General features: G+C 43.4%; 1 protein-coding gene across 1 annotated transcript; it reads left to right on the top strand.

Annotated features, from left to right (window-relative positions):
* The first annotated feature begins 16,320 nt into the window (after nucleotides 1-16,320).
* Nucleotides 16,321-21,468, top strand: TCF24 (transcription factor 24). Its single transcript, XM_063129861.1, has 2 exons — nucleotides 16,321-16,692; nucleotides 21,355-21,468. Exons 1-2 carry the CDS (start codon nucleotides 16,321-16,323, stop codon nucleotides 21,466-21,468), a joined length of 486 nt encoding a protein of 161 aa, XP_062985931.1.
* The last annotated feature ends 457 nt before the right edge of the window (nucleotides 21,469-21,925 follow it).

Raw genomic sequence — 21,925 nt, 5'->3', positions numbered from 1 at the left:
GAACTGTGGTGTTGGAGGAAAATTCTGAGAGTGCCTTGGACTGCAAGAAGATCAAACCAGTCCATACTCCAGGAAATAAAGCCAGACTGCTCACTTGAGGGAATGGTATTAAAGGCAAAACTGAAGTACTTTGGCCACATAATGAGAAGACAGGATACCCTGGAGAAGAGGCTGATGCTAGGGAAAGTGGAAGGCAAAAGGAAGAGGTGCTGACCAAGGGCAAGATAGATGGATGATATTCTGGAGGTGACAGACTTGACCTTGGGGGAGCTAGGGGTGGTGACAGCCGACAGAAAGCTCTGGCGTGGGCTGGTCCATGAAGTCACGAAGAGTCGGAAGCGACTGAACGAATAAACAACAACAAAAGAAATCTGGCTGAATTGTGCACCAAAATTTGAAAAAAATACTTCTGTTAGTGTCCATACAATTATTTAGCAGTTCTTTGTGGTATGTTTATTACATATATGGGTTCTGTGCTTGTGCTTTGCCTTTTTCAGAATATTCTAGAGCTGAAAGCAAAAGAGATCAAAGGATCATAAGTCAGACCCACTTGTTTCAACTCAAGGTACCAATGGTGTCTACAACACAGGTCTTATATTTGCCAGTGTCCCTGAGTGCTTAGATTGACCTAGTTCAAGAGGACATGTTAGGCTGTCCTATGTTCCTTCCTCTACCAGTTCCTAGTCTGTTACTGGAGAAGATGAAGGACATTGTTCTTCTTCGTGGTCTCTATGCATCACACATATGGGCTTTGCGCCTGCGCAGAGACCAGACCGGAACCTTCTATAGCTGAGTGGAACGTTTTTGGCGGGAACCCCTCCCCCACGCTACCGTGCATGTCCATGGGGTTCCCGCCCTTACCTCAGTTCTTCTTCGTCCGCCATTGTGCACAGACCTGTTTAACCGAACCTCTAGCGTTTTTCTTATTAACATTATTTTCTCTTTTACGATCTTCTTCGTTTTTCGATCTTTTTCTAAGACTCTTCTTACTACTTTTCTTATTTAAAAAAAAAAAAAAAAAAAAAAATTGTAGATATTTTTCCTCAGCGACTTCGGTCGCGTGAGGCCTGTATGGCAGCTGAAGCCCCGTTTACGAAGTGTGTGAAGTGTGGGGCCAAGCTTCCACCTATTGACGGACACTCCCTCTTTGTCCTTTGTTTGTGCTAAGGCCATATCGTTGAGGCCTGCCATCATTGCATGTCGTTTACAAAACAAACGAGGAAAAGCAGAGCTGACGACTTCCCTCCATCTTGGGGGGAAAAAGCTCTCAGAGCCACGGAGGCTCCTACTATGGATAAAACGGCAGTCAGTAAGTCCGTTACCGACAAAACGGCAGCCAGTAAGACCGTTGATGACCGTTGCACTGAGGTGCCTGAGAATTCCAGAGCGGCTAATAGGGCTCAGATACCCCTAACGCCTGGACGGTCACTGGTGAGTTCCGCGGCCAGGAAAATCTCCAAAAAGGCCCGGACTCCCAATCTTCGACGATCGACAAAACGGCAGCCAGTAAGTCCGTTGATGACCGTTGCACTGAGGTGCCTGAATATTCCAGAGCGGCTAATAGGGCTCAGATACCCCTAACGCCTGGACGGTCACTGGTGAGTTACGTGGCCAGGAAAATCTCCAAAAAGGCCCGGACTCCCAATCTTCGACGATCGACAAAACGGCAGCCAGTAAGTCCGTTGATGACCGTTGCACTGAGGTGCCTGAATATTCCAGAGCGGCTAATAGGGCTCAGATACCCCTAACGCCTGGACGGTCACTGGTGAGTTCCGCGGCCAGGAAAATCTCCAAAAAGGCCCGGACTCCCAATCTTCGACGATCGACAAAACGGCAGCCAGTAAGTCCGTTGATGACCGTTGCACTGAGGTGCCTGAATATTCCAGAGCGGCTAATAGGGCTCAGATACCCCTAACGCCTGGACGGTCACTAGCGAGTTCCGCGGCCAGGAAAATCTCCAAAAAAGGCCCGGACTCCCAAATTTTCTTCGGAAATGGAGCGGCGGAACCGGCTAGGAGTCACTCTACTCCTCCTGCCATACCGACCGCTTCGATACCGAGGCCTCCCTCGGTATCGAGATTCCAGCCGCTACCGATGGCTACGGTACCGACACACCCTCCCAGTCTATCGGAGGGTGAGTTGCGGGATTCGGTTTCAGCGGCCTCTTTCCGAGAGCCTACCAGGCCGTGAGAGGTTCAGGGACTAATCCCTCTACCGCCTTCACCAAGGCACATTCCAAGGCGTCAATGGGAAGGAGCTTCTCAATACTCTTATCCCCAATCAGTATGTGGCGACTATGAATGGGATCGATATCGCCCACTTCCAGGGTGACCACCAGTACCCTCAAGAAGAGTATTATGCGCACCCTTCGTTGCATCATCTACCGCTGCCTCCACCGCCCGCCCACCAATGTCCACGGTGTCGACGCCTCGACACCGTACACAGCCATCGGCATCGACTGCCGCGGTTACCACGATACCGACGGAGCATGTAGACCTCCAGGTGGTTACAGTATCCTTGCCTGAAGAAAATTATTCATCGGATTCTGAATTGGGGTTGTCGGCTACTCCATCGATGCCTTCACCATAAGATGAGGTTCATGACAACGACCCTTCTTCCCCTTCCGACGATATGGTCAGATCTTCTGACCATATGCTTAGAATGCCTCGGGCATTAGGACTGGTGATCCAGCACCACATGCTTTAAAGCAAATGGCTCAATTATTTTGGAAAACACCGGCTATGACTCAAGCCACATCGTAAAGGCTAGAGACCCTCTATCGAGTCTAAGAAGAAAATGTACAGTTTCTGGTCCAACATCCCAAACCTAATTCGATCGTAGGGAGTCGGCTCAAGGCCGCTCACAGAAGGCACATTCTGCACCCGTGGACAGAGAGGGCAGAAAGTTGGACCTTACGGGCCGGAGGATTTACTCCTCTGCTTCTTTGGGCATCAGCCTACGAGGCTACCATGGCACGATATCAGCTCTTCCTCTGGGAGAAAATAGGATCACTATGTGAACATCTCCCAGAGGACAAAAAAGAGCGGGCATGAGTCTTCCAAAGTGAAGCTTCAGCCATAGCCAGGCAGCAAGTGTCGACAGCGCGACACCAAGTTGACTGCCATTCCAAGTCGATGATGGGACCCGTGTCCTTGAGGAGACATGCTTGGCTCCGTTCCGCTAATCTGGCTCATGACACCAAAGCCAGGATTGAGAACATGCCTTACGATGGCGAGGGCTTGTTTAATAGCAAGACGGACAAGACCTTGGACTCTATATACAAGGCTTGCACAATAGCCAAGAAAATAAGTTTCTCTGCTCAGCCTGCCCAATACAAGCTGAGACGGTGAACAAGACCGCCTGCTCAACAACAACAGCAGCGGCCCTACTATCAAAGCCAACAGAGGCAGCAACAACAACAACTCCAGAGTAAGCGGCCATATCAGTCTACATTTCAACAAGACAAGCGTCAGCCTGACTTCACCAAGAAGCAGCGAGTTTGACTTCTTTGTCCCACGTCCACCTCCCTTTCCCCATTACCATCAATGGCAGTCAATAACATCAGACTCCTGCGTGCTCACTATCATCAACTCGGGGTATGCCATCGAGCTCGATGTCCTTCCTCCTTCTTCGGGGGTGAAAGTAACGGCGCCATCCCTTCCTCTGCTTCCGGAGGTACAGACCTCTGCTATCGAAGAGAGCCATCTCTCCCGTACCCGCAGAGGAACTCAACCAGGGTTTTTTCTCGTGCTACTTCACGGTCCCGAAGAAATATGAGGTCTTCGGCCGATCATGGACTTAAAGCAGTTAAACAAATTCATCATTCCAAGGAAGTTCCGTATGACAACGGTTACTTTTATTCTGCAGCTCCTACACTTGGACGATTGGCTTCTGGTAGCGGACAGCAGTTGCACGCTCCAGAACGACATTTCAACCACCCTCAACCTGTTGGACTTGTTGGGTTTGTGGGTCAACGAGGAGAAATCCATCTTGACCCCACATCAGAAGCTCGACTTTATAGGGGTAACCCTATCGTCTCGAGATGGGAGAGCATACCTGCCCTCGACTAGAGTGAGCACCCTTCAAGATTTATCCATCGCTACTGAGAGCCGCCGAAAGGTTTCGGCATGGACAATTCAGAGGCTATTAGGCTTGATGCAGTCATCAGGTTTGCAAGACTTAGAATGAGAATATTGCAAGCCTGGGTTTTAAGAACTTTCGATCTTCGAAACACTCCTTCGGTAACGATCACGACGGATGCATCGTTGATCGGATGGGGAGCACACTGCGACTCCCTCACAACTTAGGGCCGTTGGCCTCTTTCCCAGAGGGAACATCATATCTACCACCTAGAACTGCTAGCGGTGGAGAATGCAATAAGAACTTTTTCACAATTGATCGAGGGCTGAATCGTCCTGATCGCAACAGACAACACCACAGTAGTGGCGTACATCAACAGACAAGGTGGGACAAAGTCTCATCCTCTGAATCGATCGGCACTCAGGATTTGGAACTGGTGCATAAAGAGAAATACTCACCTGACGGTGACCCATGTAGCGGGCAATGAAAACGTCATCGCGGACGCCCTCAGCAGGTCTTTCCACGTCGACCACGAATGGGAGCTCGATACCGAAGTAAGAGACGTTCTCTTTCGGTACTGGAGCCTCCCTGCTGTCGATGTCTTCGCTACCGAAGAAAACGCAGCTTGTTCCAGGTTCTGCAGCAGAGCAGGAAGAGGAAAGCACTCGCTAGGAGATGCTTTCACCAGAACCTGGAAAGGAAATCTTCTTTACATCTTTCCTCTGTTTTCCACTGTTGACGAAGGTGCTGGCCAAAATCCAGTCGGACAGGTCGGACTGCATCCTTATCACACCGTGGTGGCCTCGACAGACGTGGTTCTCCACGCCCTTCGACTGTCGGACGGGAATTACATCAGATTCCCGCCGATACCGACACTGTTGTCTCGACACCAGGGCAGGGTTCGACACGCAAACCCGTCGACCCTCAAGATGATGGCATGGAGGATATCATCCACTCCTCCTCTCGTATCAAAGATTTATCTGTAGACCATATATTTTTGGCATCACTAAAGCCTTCAGCAAGAAAATCTTATGCGGCAAAGTGGCAAAGATTTCAAACTTTTGCCTTGGAAAACGATCAAGCACCTGAATCTTGCCCTTTAGCGTTAATCCTCAAATACCTACTGACACTTTATCAGCAGGGACTCGAACTCACTTCCATCAGAGTTCACTTAGCAGCTATTACGTCTTTCATCGAGGCATGATTGGGTTTTACACCTTTTGTGCATTCAACATCGAGGAGATTTTTAAAAGGGCTTAAAAATATGGTACCGACAGTAAAGAGTATCGTTCCACCATGGAGCCTATTAGTGGTGTTACAGGCATTGACAAAGAAGCCCTTCGAGCCCATGGCCTTATCTGACCTTAGGCTTCTAACATTCAATACTGTCTTTGTAGTAGCCATCACTTTTGCTAGACGTGCAAGTGAGCTTAGAGCTCTCAAGATAGTTGCTCCTTACACTATCTTTCACAAAGATAAGGTTGTGTTACGCACAGACCCTGCCTTCTTGCCTAAGGTAGTGTCAACTTTTCATCTGTCCCAATATATCACTCTACCAGCTTTCTTTCCGAATCCTACATCACCTGTAGAGTCTGCTTTACATACACTTGATGTAAGGAGAACTCTTGCCTTTTACAAGGCTAGGACAGGGAATTTAAAAAAACAAACAAAACAAAACAAAACAAAAAACAACAACAACAACAAAAACAACAACAACAAAGCAATTGTTTATTTGTTATGGGGAGCCTTATAAGGGACTCCCTGTTTCATGCCGGCGTCTGTCACGCTGGATTGTAGAGACAATTGAACTTGCCTACTCTATCTCTAAACTGGAGCTGGTGAAACCTGTGACAGCTCATTCTACCAGAGCCGTCGCAACATCTGTGGCTTTCGGCAGAGGTGTTCCTTTGACAGAAGTTTGTAGAGCTGCAACGTGGTCCACTCCATCCACGTTTGTTAGGCACTACAGTTTGGGCACCCATGCGAGGCAGGACTGCTCATTTGAAGGACAGTGCTCTCGGAGATCTTCAGATGATGCACCAACCCACCTCCAAATATATGTCAGCTTGCTACTCGCCCATATGTGTGATGCATAGAGACCACGAAGAAGAAATGCAGGTTGCTTACCTGTAACTGTAGTTCTTCGAGTGGTCATCTATGCATTCACACAACCCACCCACCATCCCCACTTGGTGGTGTGAGACTTATAAATGACACAGTTATATGTGGAATGTACTTTATTTTATTTACACTCATGTTTATGGGGGCACAATGTCGGACTCCTGTAAACTGAGGTAAGGGCGGGAACCCCATGGACATGCACGGTAGCGTGGGGGAGGGGTTCCCGCCAAAAACGTTCCACTCAGCTATAGAAGGTTCCGGTCTGGTCTCTGCGCAGGCGCAAAGCCCATATGTGTGAATGCATAGATGACCACTCGAAGAACTACAGTTACAGGTAAGCAACCTGCATTTCTACTGCCACTGTCCTCAGCATTGTCCTAGCACCCTACCCCACCTATAGTATGTCAGCTTCCTACTCAACCATTTGTGTGATGCACAAAGAAGACAGATGGAGGACATACTACAACTGTAGTTCTTCAATGGGTCATATGTTTATTCACACAACCCACCCACAATTCCTCTCTTTGTGCCTTTAGCTGGTGGTCGCTGCAGCAGTCTGTGGGAACCGAGGGAAAGGCAGGAGCTATACCCTGGAATGTGTGCTCAGGAGCAGAGTGGGGGTTCCCATCAAAAGCCTTTCAGCACTAGAATGTTCTGAACAAGACACTGCATGGGCTCAGAACCTATGTGTGTGAAAACACAGAATTCCCCTCAAAGAACTACAGTTACAGGTAAGCAATCTGTCTTTTCCGCTCTGATGTTCCAACAAATATTTAATATTTATTTATTACTGCATTTATATCCTGCCTTTTTTCCTCCAAGGAATCCAAGGCGGGGTACATAATCCTCCTTCTCTCCACTTTATCCTCACAACAACAACCCTGTGAGGTGGGTTGGGCTGAGAGTCTGTGACTGGCCTAAAGTCACCCAGTGGGTTTCCATGGCCATCTGGGGACTAGAACTCGGATCTTCAGACTCCCAGTCTGACACTCTAGCCACTACACCACACTGGCATTGTATTCCAGTTTAGTACCCTAACACTTAACATGTGGTTTTTGTTTACCCTGCTATCTTGGTTCTCACCTTTTTAACAAGTAGGGTATTGAATAGCTTCTAGTTCAAATGGATTGGCAAGATCAGGGTTTAAACTCTTGTAAAGTTAGTGATGATAGTACCAATGCAATGCTCAAAGTATATTTTCCTCTATTTCTTCTTTGGTGCTACCAGCATTGGAGCACATCCCCTACCACAACCCATGTTTGCCTATGTATTTGTCTCAAATAGAGGTGGCAGAGCTGTTCACCGCAGGTAAGACTAGGATATGAACTGAGCTATTTTCAAAAGCATCAGAAATGTTATTTACATTATAGATTAATTATCTGGAGTACAGAATTTATATTCCAATAAACCTATTTTAACAGTCAGATATTCAGTACTGAAGGGTTAAATGAAAGTGTTACATTTTTTTAAAGGAGTCAACTGAGGTCAATTTTTTTCTGCTTTTTTGTATGGGTTCTAAAATGATTAGAGTATAAAAGATCAGATATGACTTTTTGGCTCTTGGGACAAAGATTAGGTATGACTTGGAGGGCATATTTTTGTAAGAAATTATAAAAGTCTTCCTGCCTAATTTCTCCTTTGTAAGCATTCTCTCAAAGAGAAGAGAATTCAAGAGATAAGAAAGGACCAGTACATATATAAGAAAAAAGATGGATAATATACTTTTTTTCTCTGTTTAACCTTTAAAACTTCCTTTAGTGTATAAGTTAGTTTTAAAGAATTTGTTGTTCAAAGTTTTGCTCCCTGGCAATTATTTTATAGATAATTGAATGGATACCCCCTTCCTTTTTCAAGAATATGTAGATTTTTAAAAATCCCAAAGTGGTTTACAACAAATTATTTTAAAAATACATCCTTATAAAAGTGCAACAACTTTTAGACAGGTTAATGGTTAGGAAAAACCAAGGTAAAAAGTAAGTTTTTAATAATCGTCAAATGTATCGGGGAAGGGAGATCATTCTAGTGTAAGGGGGCCACCACAAAGAAGGCCTGGTATGACATGTTTGGGCTAGGTGGATTGTTGAACAAGTTAATGGCCACTGCTTCAAGAAGCACCACTATAGCTTTCAGTCAAGGAGATTGCAATTCAAAGGTAGCAAAGGAGGCTGAGGATGAAGAAGAGAAGAAAGACTCTTAAAAAAGCAGAGACACTCTTTCTGCTACTGACTCTGCAAATAGATCTGTCAGTGCAACTGCTGCTGCTGCCACCACCACCTTGGCCATCACTGGATTGCGTGCCAACCCTCTGACCTTCAACTCTTTCCTCCTGCATATGTTTCTTCCTCCAGGACTGGGAGGATTGACACTACCTGGTTTCCCAGAATTGGCAGGACTTCAGAATGTAGTGGGTTCCTCCACTGAAGTGAAGTTTACTGATAAAGCTAAAGGAGCTGCCTTTGAAGTTGAAGAAAATCCCTAATAATCAGCAGCCTTCATAAAACTGCAGAGTCCTCTGTTTTAGAAGGTGAAATACAGAAACTGTACAGCATAAAGAACTAAAATCTCTTAATGGAGGGGTGAAACAGAAAATAATTAAAATGATTAATCTATACCAATAGTGGCTTTAAACATTTGAGAAGTGTTAATCCTACTATTCACACTTACTGTTAAAGTCTATACATTATCTTACGTTTCCATAACATAATGTGGCAAACAAAGTTCAAGTCATGTTATTAAGTACCATGGAGTGCAATATTTATTATCCATAGGAGATACAATAGTGAGAGATAGCCATGTCTTTTAAGAAAATTGACATAATACTCTGCCTTTCGTATTTCCTATGGATAAATAATGCACTCCATGGTACTTCTGTCTTGACACAGCAATAATATGGATGTTGAATGTGAAGAGTACGTTTTGGAAATTGGTCACTGAAAAGGTTCTTGCAGTATAAAACATGTAAACTTATAATGGACTAGTAAAAGAAATTTTTGACAAAATCAGGTACCTTTTTAATATTAAGTTAGTTTAAGGTATTTAGCTTTGTGGCTAAAATCGAAATTGGAGGTGATTAAGGCATGGATAACTGTGGCCAGTTCTGCCTTTTCCAGGAAAGGGTGAAATTCCCTGAAGAAGACAGTCGAAGCTGGGCAAGGGCTTGCCTGGCCACAGCAGACACTTAACCCTTCAGGAGCAATGCCAGGTCCAGAAGCACCTCCAAAGTGCAAATCCGATCGTTCAGCAGGAGTGCCACTCCATCCAGAACAGGCTGTACTTTCAATCCTATATTACCTTTCCTACTGACCAGCAGTACCTCTGCCTTGTCTGCATTAAGCCTCAACTTGTTAACCAACTTTCAATCCATCACTGCACCCAGGCAGTGCAGCCTCCTTGGCATCAGTTGACAAGAGAGATAGAGCTGGACATCATCAGCAGAGTGGTGAGACCCAACCACAAAACTCTGGATGACCTCTCCCAGGGGCTTCACGTAGACGTTCAATAGTGTTTGCATAAAACAGAGCCTTGAACAACCTCATAGGCTGAACATTAGTCCCCCAGCACCACCTTCTGGTGGTGACACTGGAACCATCGCAACACAGTGCCGCCAACTCCCATACCAGCCAAGCACCCCTGAAGGATACCATGGTCAATGGTATGAAATGCCCACTGAAGTCCATCAGGACTAACAGGGAAGGACTTCCCCTGTTTAGTTCCCAGCAAAGGTCATCCACCAAGGCGACCAATGTTGTTTCAGTCCCAAACTCAGCCTGAACCCAGGCCTAGAGTTGAGTTGTCACCACTCACTCTAGGACCTTGCCCCAAAAAAGGTTTGTGGGAGACTGTTATTAGGTTGATGGACTAATGGCATTACCACAACTTCCTTTAAAGGCACTGGGACACAGCAAGGAAGCACTAACCAATCAGCCACACAGCTGGCCAATTGCCCCTCTGACAGCTTTTACTAGCCAGGATAGACAAGGATCCAACAAACAGGTGGTTGGCCTCATTCCTCCAAGCAACTTGTCCACATCCTCAAGACAGCTTGTCTACATGTAGAATTCTTGGGACCGATGCTGTAAATAAGTTTCTAAGGGTGCAATCCTATTCCTGTTTCGACAGAAAAAAGTCCTACAACTCCCAGCATTCTCCAGCAAGCCATACTGGCTGGGGAATGCTGAGAATTGCAGCCCTTTTTTCCTGTCGAAACAGGCATGGAAATGGAAGCCTAATATCTTCCTGTTAATTTTTATGAGAGATGAGGGGGGTTATAATTGGGAGGGAGCGGACCGCCCTCTTCTGGCTCTGATAGCAGTTTGATTCATGACCCCCTTCCTCAAACGGTCCATTGCGACCCTGAATAAAGAGCAGTACTCAGTTTATAAAATCAGAGGTCACTGGCCTCAAACTTGACAAGGGCCTATGTGCTCTCTGGCTCTGAAGCCTGATCCTACTTATTTGGAGGGTAATGTATACTGTCAGCACTTCTGCAGTGCCAAAAAGAGGGCACCGATTTGCATATACTTATGTATACATAGTGAAGCAAAATCAGAAATAATAACTTTTTTAAAAAAGTACAGCGTATGGTCTCACCATAGTGGGGGAGACGATGTCCTGACTGCTTGCTCAGTTGGCTGTCCAGGTACCACTGTTGATGGGCAACTTCAAGACCCCTGCTGCTCTCCTTCCACGTGGTCCTTTGGGCGCTTTCTTTGGAGCAAGGCTTCCATTGCTCCATCGCCCTGCCTGTGTCATGGAACCTTACAGAGACTCTAAATGAGTCGCCTTCCGCTCCTAACCCTCCCATATCACACTCCCCCCCCCCCCGGTTTCTTCCATCTTTTTCCTTTCCACAAAAAGGATGCACCCTTTACCTATAACCTCGGACTGGGCAGCCCTTCAGAGGACTGTCCTCTGTAAGGCAGCGCACGTGGGCGCCCTAGAAATACCCTCTGCACATGCTTTTCTCTATCATTCCTTGATATCTTCCGATGGGTTGAAGATGGATTCCGGAACGACTGTCCTAAGAAACCCTTGGGACACATGTTCAGCTTTGGCTGTTAGGGGCAGCGGGAAAGACCGGAGCGAGCAGAGTAGGTAAAATCGCTGTTTTGCGACCAGGCAAACCCCGCTCTTCGGGCCCCTGCAGGGTAAAGAGTTTGAGATCGCCAGGAAGAACAGGGGGCGATGTGAGAGGAGGAGGAGCGGCAGCAGAAGACGAGGAGGTGGGTGCGCGCCTTCTCGCCCTATAAAAGAGGCAGGCATCTCCACTCCCATTCTGGACTAAATCTGTCCTGGGCAGCCGTCTTTCTCTACTTTCCTCGCTGCTAGTAACCCTAGAAGATAAAGTAAGTTTCTTTTCGTATGCAACATTCTGATCTCTCTCTAAAGAGCCAGTTTTGATAGACTTGGAGCCCTGACTCTGTGTGTATACATATATTATAGATTTAGACCCTGCCTTTGTATCGAAAGATTCTCAAGGCAGCTTGCAACGGATTGCAGATACTAAAACCAAAATGCATAATCCGATCAATGGGAAATTCCACTGATTTCTCTGGAGTTAATTTCCAAGTAGCGCTCAGTCTTGAACATGTTCGCTTGAAAGTTCACTCTCCCAAAAAAATTAACGGGGAATTACCTCTAAGGAGAACAGGCTAGCTAAGCCTTGGAGAAGCCACGGGCATAAAAAGAAGAGAACTTAAAAGAGGATGAAGTTACCACTCTTTAATCACCTTGTCATACTTACACCCAGGAGTAGTAAAACAGTGAGGTTTTACAACCCTTCATTGCACGGTTGTGAGTGACGTCTGTGCTGGGTATTTGTGCCGGGGAGTGATTCTGGGTTAAAATGAAGGAAGAGTGGAAACTTCTGGATTTTTTCGAACAGGGATTCTTTCGGCTCTTTCAAGTTCCTGGTTTTTAGGATGTGGAATCAGTTAACAAGGGATTGCTCATGTCCAGCTGACGTTTTTCATCGCTGGAATGTCAAAATGCCTTGCTTTAAGAAAGCACCAGAGTTATCAGACAACAATTATATGTAGGGTACAGGACGAATAATTATTGATGTTCCTTCCAACAGGGTGCAGAGAATGAGATTTTTTTTCTGGGATCTCCTACTAGATTGGCACTCCAATCCTAAGCATAAGATTGTTTGCATACTGAGGATTTCTAGAAATTGAGACTTCTTATTATTATTATTATTATTATTATTTATTTATTTATATAGCACCACTCATAAAACTGTTAATCAGGCTGCCTGGTAAAGTATACAAAAATACAGTGATACTTGGAAAAAATACTTTATCTAAAAGCCTACTCTGAGTGGGGAAACTATTTCATTCACTGGCTTGTAAACTGAATTATTGCTATGCTGCTATCTTCCTGAAGATGAATTTCAGAGCGGCAGCCCTGTTAGCCTATTGCAGCCAAACTGCTAGAACCCTTTCCCACCTCGAAGGCTATGCCATTCCCTGGCATGTGTTTTTGTGGGCCAGAGACCACTTCATCATGCATCTGATGAAAAGTTTATGAAAAGCCATGGAAGCGTATGCCAATGTATGTATTTATTTATTATATTTCTAATCCACACAATAACCAATGTTTTCTGGGAAGATTACAAAGTTAAAAATATAAAATACAATGCAAATATTTAAAATAATAAAATGCAATACAATGGAAAATATTAAATTTCCCCCAGTACAAGGCTATGTATGGTTACTCAGAAGTAAGTCTAACTGTATTCAATGGAACTTACTCACTCATAAGCGTGCATATGATTACAGTTTCAGTCTTTAAGGTGCAACAGGGATCTTTGTTATCTTTCAGGATTTTTCTAATATAAACAGGGCTGTGAATTTAAATTCCATTCTTTCTGGACAGTAAGACCCATACAAATTAATGGGACTGCCAAAGAAGCAAGTTTTGGAATAAGGTGGTCTAGATTAGAAGTGTGCATTTCATCTGACTGTCCATGCTGGAAACTTGTATTTGAAAATCAGCCCCACTAAAAAAAAAAAAAAATTCTGAATAAACCGAGTTTAAATAAATACATAGGATAAGGTATTGCTGGGACCACTGTTTTTATTTAATGCTCCCTTAAAATTCCTGTTAATTTTGCCTGGGTTAAGTGACTTGTGGTACATAGAGATCCGAAAAGTCCAATAAATTAATTGACTTGGAAGTAGTAGATTGAATTAGAAAGGGCAATCAATTATTTTTGGCAGTGTATTGGATCCTTATCACAATCAAATGTGTAAAAATCCCTCATGATAGTTTTAATTGGGGCAAAGGAAATAATATCTTCACAACTGTTCACTTTAAATTTGTTTTGTTGGAGGGTGCTAACTGAAATATTTTGCTTGTTGCAATAAAGGATGGACTAGAAAAGAGATGATTATAACATGAAAATGTACACATTCTGTTGCAATCAAATGGGCATGTAATATTACCCGAGTTGTTGAGCAAATTAAATTTAAGATGCATTTATGGACTGGGATAAAACCAATTCAAAGTAAAAGAGATAAAACCTGAAAGGAAAAATATGGGGACTTAGTAAAACAAAGGGTAGTGAATGGCCATGAAATACATGTGTTCCTTCTGAATGGCCATTGGAATGTTGGGGACCACCCTGACTGATTTCATCATAACTTACCTGTAAGTAGGTCTTCTGGATCTTGTTAAACGGTATAGATTCAGACTTGCACTAAAGAAAATATATACATGCAGGTCATAAACTGCGGATGATGCATAGTACATTAAATGTCTACATAGATTTTGTTCAGTTATTTCATGTGTACAAATAAGGCTGATAGACCAGTATCTCTTTTAGAAGTTATTTTTCTTTCCCTGCTGTACAAGCGAACTGCAACAGCAGAAAGTACAAATGAATCTGTGAATACATGTGTGGTTTTTCTCTGTGTGAACTTCATTGGATCGCAGCCAGTATGTACATCTTCCTGCAAGTGTCTGAAATGCGGTGAATGTTGACATTCACATGTGAATGTTGACAATCCCAGATGAATTTTGTGAATTTCCAGAAACATGGAGATACACCAGAAATTGCTGACAGTTGCCTAAGTGTGATTGTCAGTATTCACTTACCCCAAAAGTTGAGAAATAGATATCTATTTTTTGGCATTCACAAAAATAAAAAATTGCACACCACTACATTTCAGACATTCACTGGAAAGGAGAGAGAGAGAGAGAGAGAGAGAGAGAGAGAGAGAGAGAGAGAGAGAGAGAGAGATGCCAGGGATAGGGAGAGTTTTGATTGTTCGGTTTTGCAACAGGCTGTTGCAAAGCCAACATAGAATCTTTTAAAAACTAAACAAATACAAAATTACACTAAATAAAATATATACTTTAAAACAGAGCCAAGAATTGAACACATTCATAAGCCTGTATAAGCCCTTGCAAAATCTGGACATTCTTTACATGAGAGGAGATTATGTAATTCTGACAGGTTTACAGTGCAATTGTATGCACATTTACCCAGGAGTAAATCCCACCTTGTTGAATAGGGCTTATATCCCAGTAAGTAGGTTTAGGATTGCAGATTCGGAACCAGAGCTGGCCAAAACCAATAGCAGGAATTCTCAAATTAATCTGGAAAAATCTTTTGCGGGGGAGCGGGATGGAGAAGGATGATTTCTCCCTTCCTGCCCCTCCTCCATCTCTTGTGTGCCACCCATCCTGACTCCAGCAAAGGTATCCGTTCAATTATATGGAGTAGGGAAGAAGAGCTACAACTGGGAAAAACTGCTGAGATTTTTCCTAGTTGCAGGAATTTCCGCAATTCCTCCCTTGACCCAGACCTCCCCTCCACCACTTTCACATGCAAAATACAGCAAAGTATAGGGTCAAGCAGCAAAATTCATGTTTGTCTTGGGCAAGAAAATACCTCGAGCTTGCCTTGTTCACAAAAGTGTTTGCTTCTACAAACTGGTCCTTACTTTTAGGTAAATATACCTGGATTGCAGCTTTAATGGAGTCAGATTTTGTTTAATTTGCAGTTTTGCACACTTAACAGTTATTCTTCACAGAATCCAGAATTATGATCCAGACATATTCATTGAGATTTGTGTTGAAAAATATCTACCAAATAAGTTAGATACAATCTTATATAGCAAGGTTAATTTCTATTGATACAAAAGGGAAAATTTATTCAATAAACTAGATCAGGACCTAGTTCGAAACATGTTTACTTGGAAGTAAGTCCCATTGGTTTTATTAATTAACATTTCAGTCCTATTCATGGAAATAAGTTCAGTTCACATGTTATGGCACTCAAGTTGTTTCCGATTTGAATAAACAATCTATGAACGTAGGTTTGTAGGTTGCCAGAGTGATGTCCGAAGTTAGACATTCTGTGTTGTTTATGGATTAAACAACTCATAATTAACCCAACAACAAATGTAGGTTAACTCTGGGTTGTTTAACTCATAAACAACCTTCAGTGTCTGGATTTGGACGTCACGCTAACAACTCTCAAGCTGGGTATTTGTAGGTTATTTAGTCAAACTGGATACAACTTGCACATGGTTTGCATGCTCCACACAAATCCTGGGTTAATTAATTAATCCAGGATTTACTGCCATGACATGCAAACCAGGTCTCTGTGTTCAAAGGGACTTACTCCCAGGTAAGTGGATATAGATTGTAGCCTAAACTTACTTTTAAGTTAAGAGGTTTGGAATTGTATCCTGTTTTATTGCTCTTTAGGCATTTCACTGAAATTCCATTAGTTCAGACGTCGGGTTTACTTTGACCACAGTTGTATGTGCCAAGACCACAGTTCTTGCTTTTGCACATCAGCCCAAGCTTCTCCTGATCTGCAATATGTGCTTGTGACAAATGATGCAGATGATTTATTAGCCTAATTGTCCCATGTTAAAAACAAAACAAGCATTTACAAGTAATGGCTAGCCATGCAGATTGGACTAAAGAGTTACCAAATTGGGAGAACACCATGAAATACTTTTCTATATTGAAAACTGCAGCAGAAATATTAAATCAGATTGCAGCATAATGATAACGATAGTGAACAAATCTGTAACTATGATCGTCCTAACTACAAGTCCTTGGAAATAAGCTTCCTTGTTGACTGTAGGTTCATCCCCGCCAATGGACTATAGAAATGTATCCGAGAACTGCAAGGAGCTCTCTGTGTCATGCTCTGACTCCAACTCTATGCCATCCTCCATCTCTGGTGCGGACCCCTTGGCTGGACAACAGGCTGGGGCAACCCTAGGGAGACCAGCAGCCGCAAATGCAGCCCGAGAGCGCAGCAGAGTACAGACTCTACGCCATGCCTTCCTGGAGCTGCAGCGGACCCTCCCCTCTGTGCCGCCTGACACCAAGCTCTCCAAGCTGGATGTGCTGCTCCTGGCCACCACTTACATTGCTCACCTCACCCGCAGTCTGCAGGACGAAGAGGAATTGCCTGGAGAGGGCCTGGGCACGCTGAGAGGGGAGGGCTACCTGCACCCTGTTAAGGTAAGCAAGGCGGGTTCTCTTAAGAGGCCAGATGGAATAAAGGTGTCAAAACATTAGAGTCAGAGAGCGTCATCAGATGGGTGGGTTTCTGCGTTTCCCTACCGTCATGGCCTCCTGCTGCTGTCCCACAGTAGCAACGGTCTCTTTACATGGGGACAGAAAGAGGAAGCAGCAACGACCACATGGCCCATTCAGCAGCTGTTCATATCGTACTGCTTTTCCTGCACACGGCAGGAAATGGTGGCACGTTCCATTTTTTAAAAAAGATGGATTAAGAGGGGACTATTTTGTGACGGAAAAAGGAGTGGGAGAAGCAGATGTTATCATCGAAAGCATGCGCGAACATGCGTAAGTGGGCAGTCGCGAGCGTGCGATAAAACACTCGTCTGATGATGCTCAGTGTCACCATAATAATTCCACAATGCCCATCTCCAGGGACAAGATCTTTGGTCCCATTCAGTCCAAAGGAATGCATTCCCTAGAAGGTGTGGTTTAGGTCAGTAGCTTCCAATCAGCAAAAGGTCTGATACGTGTTAAAGTAGCATCTGCTTCTCTCAACTGCTGGCTCTTTAATTAGTTCAGGAAGCTATTAATTAAAGCACTGGTCAGGAGGAGAAGCAGAAGCTGTTTTAAATCATGCCACAGAGGCAACCCCTACTGTAAGATATTCTTTAATTATTTGTTTCCTATACTCACTCTGTTCACTGGTTATTGAAATTGGCTCTTCCTTATTTTTAAAAACTAAGTATTTCAGTGGGATTCCACTTTATTTATTTAATTTAAGTAGGATTATGGTGAGCCGTGGTTCTAAAGTTTGTATGTGATTTTAAAAAAATGGTCCACTAGTGCTTTATTAAAACAAAACAAAAGGAAAGGAAAGGAAAAAAGGCCAAATTCTGCCTATAGGTGAAAATTGTCCCTGGATCCTCTGAACTTGCCCACTCCTACTTTAAGGAAGAGAACATGTAGCAGGACAAGGTAATGACAGCACAATCAGGAACTTCAGGGTAAGCAGTGCAGAAATGCAGGACATCACCAACTGTACAATTATTCTACTACCACTTCCTTGGAAGTTCCCATTGGAACCAGAGGAACGTTTCCAAGTAAATGTTTTACAGGCCCTGGAGTCAGCCATTTCCAATAGATAGCACCAGTGGCGGTTGGTGCCCATTGGGGCTGGTGGGGCAGATGCATGCTATTCTACTGAGTTTGTCAGAGGCGGGTAGTAGAATTTCGTGCATGGCAATCGGCAGCTGCATGCTGCGCCATGGAGCAAATGTTCCTGGTTGTGACGGGATTTCCCTGCCACTACTGGATGGGGAAGAAGCAGAGTGCCGTGCCCCCCAATTTGCCCCAAATATAGAGCCACCTCTGGATAGCACAGCACGAAATTACCTGAAACTACCAAGTCTGCAGAGGTTGCAGAAGGGAGTTCTGCTGACTTGTCACATGCCAGAAGCAGTCATTTGGGGTAGGTCCTTGGGTTGCACTAGCTAGTGCTCCTGCTAGTGCAGCATGTTTAGAGCCTGCAGATTGACAGCTGCAATTGGCTCTGCAGTACATTAACACTGCTGCTAGAATCCGAGTACCTGAAGGCTCACGAAACTGCTGTCTTATGTGTATAGGCTGTTCAGAGGCAGGACTTTGATCCCTGCACTATATAAATGCTAAGTGTTATTTTTTTAAAGCAGACAGAGGGCCCCTTTCAGAAGACACCTTTAACCATGGCTTTAACCATGGTGATTAAGCCAGAAAGCCAGGCTGTGTTCAGAAGACACCTTAAACCACGGCTTTAACCATGGTGAATAAGGCTTTTTGCTTTATGAATACATTTTATTTGTCTATGGCACAAAAGGCCGTTACAATCACAACAATAAAACAAGTTGTCAGGGAACAAAAGGTCATATAAAAGCACCAGACTGCCTGTTTGCATTCTCTTCCCCTCCTTATTGTTTTATTATGATTTTATTAGAATGTAAGCCTATGCGGCAGGGTCTTGCTATTTACTGTTTTACTCTGTACAGCACCATGTACATTGATGGTGCTATATAAATAAATAAATAAATAATAATAATAATAATAATAATAATAATAATAGCCCCTAGTAACAATAATAACAGAAGATTATAGCAGGTGGTCCCCTCTGCAGTCTACACCACATTCCTTTAGAAAATTCTGGCGGATTTTTTGAGCTGCTGCAGCAAATGTTGTGACCTTGATTGTATTCATTTTACTATAATCTGCTAACTGTGGGCTCAATGGCCTTATAGGCCCCTTCCAACTCTACTATTCTATGATTCTATGGGCCAACCCACTCTTGCTATCAGAAGATCTCCCAGAAAGCAATCCCTGATATCTTTATACAAGGAGCAGTGTAACAAGTAATGTACTATATCTTCTACCTCCCCTGCACCACAAATGCAAGTCTGCTGCGCATAGGGAACCCCTTTGTACTTCCCCTCCAAATAAGCTGTAGGCATTGTTTGGAAATGGAGGGCAGTAAAGGCCTTTCTGAGAGCAGGGAAAGTCGGAGTTTGAAAATACTGCAGTAAGTATTGTTCTTTCTTGACATACCTTCACCATGGGGGAAAGGCCTGCAGCTGGGTGGAAAGTACATTTTCATGAGCATTTGCCTCAAAAATTCTATTTCTATTTTTTTTTTATCATGGGCCAGAAGTTTCTGAGCATCCCCTACACAAAACTGTGACAATGCCAACCAGTTACAAGCCCATCCACCTTTTGTGAGCTGTTCTTTAAAACATTGTTTCGCCAAGTTATTTTCATCAAGATTCATCAGTTTTCCCCCATAAAGTATGATTGCCTTGTGGATTCTTGCCTTAATAGAAGGCAGGTCAACTTCCACACTAAGTAAGGCAGAGGGTCCTCCAGGGGGGAATGCCAGCAGTTCTTTCAAGAATGTATTCGGTATGATCTCAACAGTTGGAGCAAATCCCTGGCCTCATAATTCCATCCCGTATAGAAGTTGGGGGAGTACTTTAGCTGTGTATAGCTTCAAAGCAGGGCCTACAATTTATCCCGTAAGATAAATTTACTTTTGCTATTCTCCAGGCTGAAAGTTTTGCTGCCTCTAGATGAAATTTCCAGCTACCATTATATGAAAAGTGTATCCCCAAATATTTAAAGCTAGCACATTGTTCAAGCGGGTATCCATCTAGGTGCCATTTATGAGGGTGATTTCTCCTGGAGAAAACCACCACCTTGGTTTTGGAATGGTTTATTACCATTTTTTCCTTTCTGCTTCATTCACTGTGGTCAAAGCCGTGGTTTAAGGTGTCTTCTGAACACAGCCTGCCTTTCTGGCTTAACCACCATAGTTAAAGCCATGGTTTAAGGTGACTTCTGAATGGGGCCACTGTCTAGCCATGTTATCTGTTTAAAGCCTTTTGGATAGCATGGGCTATGTGTCTGAATAAATAGTCTGCACCACCTTTTTAACTGGTGCCACAGTGTCTTCTTGATTTTTTAAAATACATTTAACACTATTCACAAATGTGCAAACACATATCTACCCTTCATAACCAAAAGTTAAGATGGCTGTGTAAACAGCCTGCTGGATCAGAGCCTTGTTATATAGTTATAACATGTTAAAAATGGGATTGTAATTGACATAAAGCAAATTCGGTTGGGCATGTCCTCTTTACATTACATAAGATGCTGCTGTAACCATGGTGTCAGAAGCAATATTGTACAATATTGCAGCTACACTCTTTATAAATATTTCTTTTTGTTTTGAAATCGGTCTAACAAAGTGAAAGCCTTTTTCAGTTACACAGAATGCTTGATCAGGCAGAACAAAACCTACTGTTATGTTTTAATCAATGGGTAAAATCTAGGTTAAGTCCTACCTAAGAGTTGAAATGAATGGGACTTATCTAAGCAAGACTTAGATTTTACTCAATATTACTACCAAATGTGATATTAGACTACAATCTTATGCATACATACTTGTGTGAAAGTCTCATTTAGTTCAGTGGGACTTACTTTCATGTAAATATGAATAAGATTGGGCTACATGCCTAGCATATAATTGCAAACTGGTCTAGACCCGGGACCCACCTCAAACTCCCAACCTGGAACATGGGTCCTACTTTGACAATTTCACAATCGTCCAACATGGTGACAACAGCTTTGCTGCAATCCTTCTGGACTGATCTCATGACCAACTTTTGGGTCATGACCCACCAGTGGAAGACCACTGTTCTATAAAATAATAGCTTGTGATGATGATAACTTGTTTGTAATTAGATCTTGATCTTATTGTTTTCCCTTATTGGAGTTTTCCTTCAAATACAAATAGTAGGTGCGTTTGTGGGCCCCGATTCAGATATGGGCCACAGTGGAGGCAAAGGATTAAAAACAAACTACTTTCTGCTAGGTTTCTGATTTGGATTGAGTCCTACGCCTATTTACTTAAAACCATTTGCACAATTGCTAATTGCATTATGCCTAATTTGGCTCTGAAAAAAGTATTTGTCTGCAGCCATACTATGGCTGGGTTATAACTGCTAAAGCACATAGAGTTTTAAATTACAGATACCTGCATTTTTTTCCTCTGTATAGTCTCATTCACCTCCCATGTTTCAGAAATCTTGACACTTAAGTAATACTGTTGTGTGCATCTTTGTGTATTTTGTCTTATAGAAATGGCCAATGCGATCAAGGCTTTATATTGGAGCTACAGGGCAGTTTCTGAGTCACACAGTGCAAACAGAAAATGCAAATCAAGGAGAAATCTCAACGAACTTGCAAATGTAATCCTATGTTTTTCTCTCGAATATTGTTCTATTTATTACGCCAGACGTATTTAAAGTCAAATACATCTTCCAACACCTGGGACATTTCTTTTGATCATAGCTGGAACTGACCATTGCTGAGGGCATATTGAAACTTAAGGGTTGTTCTCACATTATGCTCCCAGGTGCAGTCTATTCACGTGAGCAGTGTAATGTCCTTCTGTTTCAAACAACTTCCATGATTTTTGAAATGGCAAAATATACTTTTCACTGTACAAATATTGCCACAGCTGGGATCCATGAAATCCTGGCCTCCCATTTGTGAAGGAAGTGGCCAGATGTAACATTTGATGTGGCCCTTACAAATAAATGCAATGGACAATCTACAACCATTTAAACAAAGCAGTTTGCTATTAACATTTATGAGATGTGGACTACCCCTGTAGAAGTTATAACCCCAATTCTGCCCACATAACAAC

Source organism: Elgaria multicarinata, chromosome 7 (assembly GCF_023053635.1).
Source record: "Elgaria multicarinata webbii isolate HBS135686 ecotype San Diego chromosome 7, rElgMul1.1.pri, whole genome shotgun sequence".
Taxonomy (NCBI): domain Eukaryota; kingdom Metazoa; phylum Chordata; class Lepidosauria; order Squamata; family Anguidae; genus Elgaria; species Elgaria multicarinata.
The sequence above is the reverse complement of the archived record's forward strand: the minus strand, read 5'-3'. Positions and strand labels throughout refer to the sequence as shown.

Coding starts and splice junctions, on each gene's coding strand:
- TCF24 (XM_063129861.1), top strand. CDS start 16,321: ATGGACTATAGAAATGTATCCGAGAACTGCAAGGAGCTCTCTGTGTCA. Junction 16,693..21,354: donor GCTACCTGCACCCTGTTAAG/GTAAGCAAGGCG, acceptor TTTGTCTTATAG/AAATGGCCAATGCGATCAAG.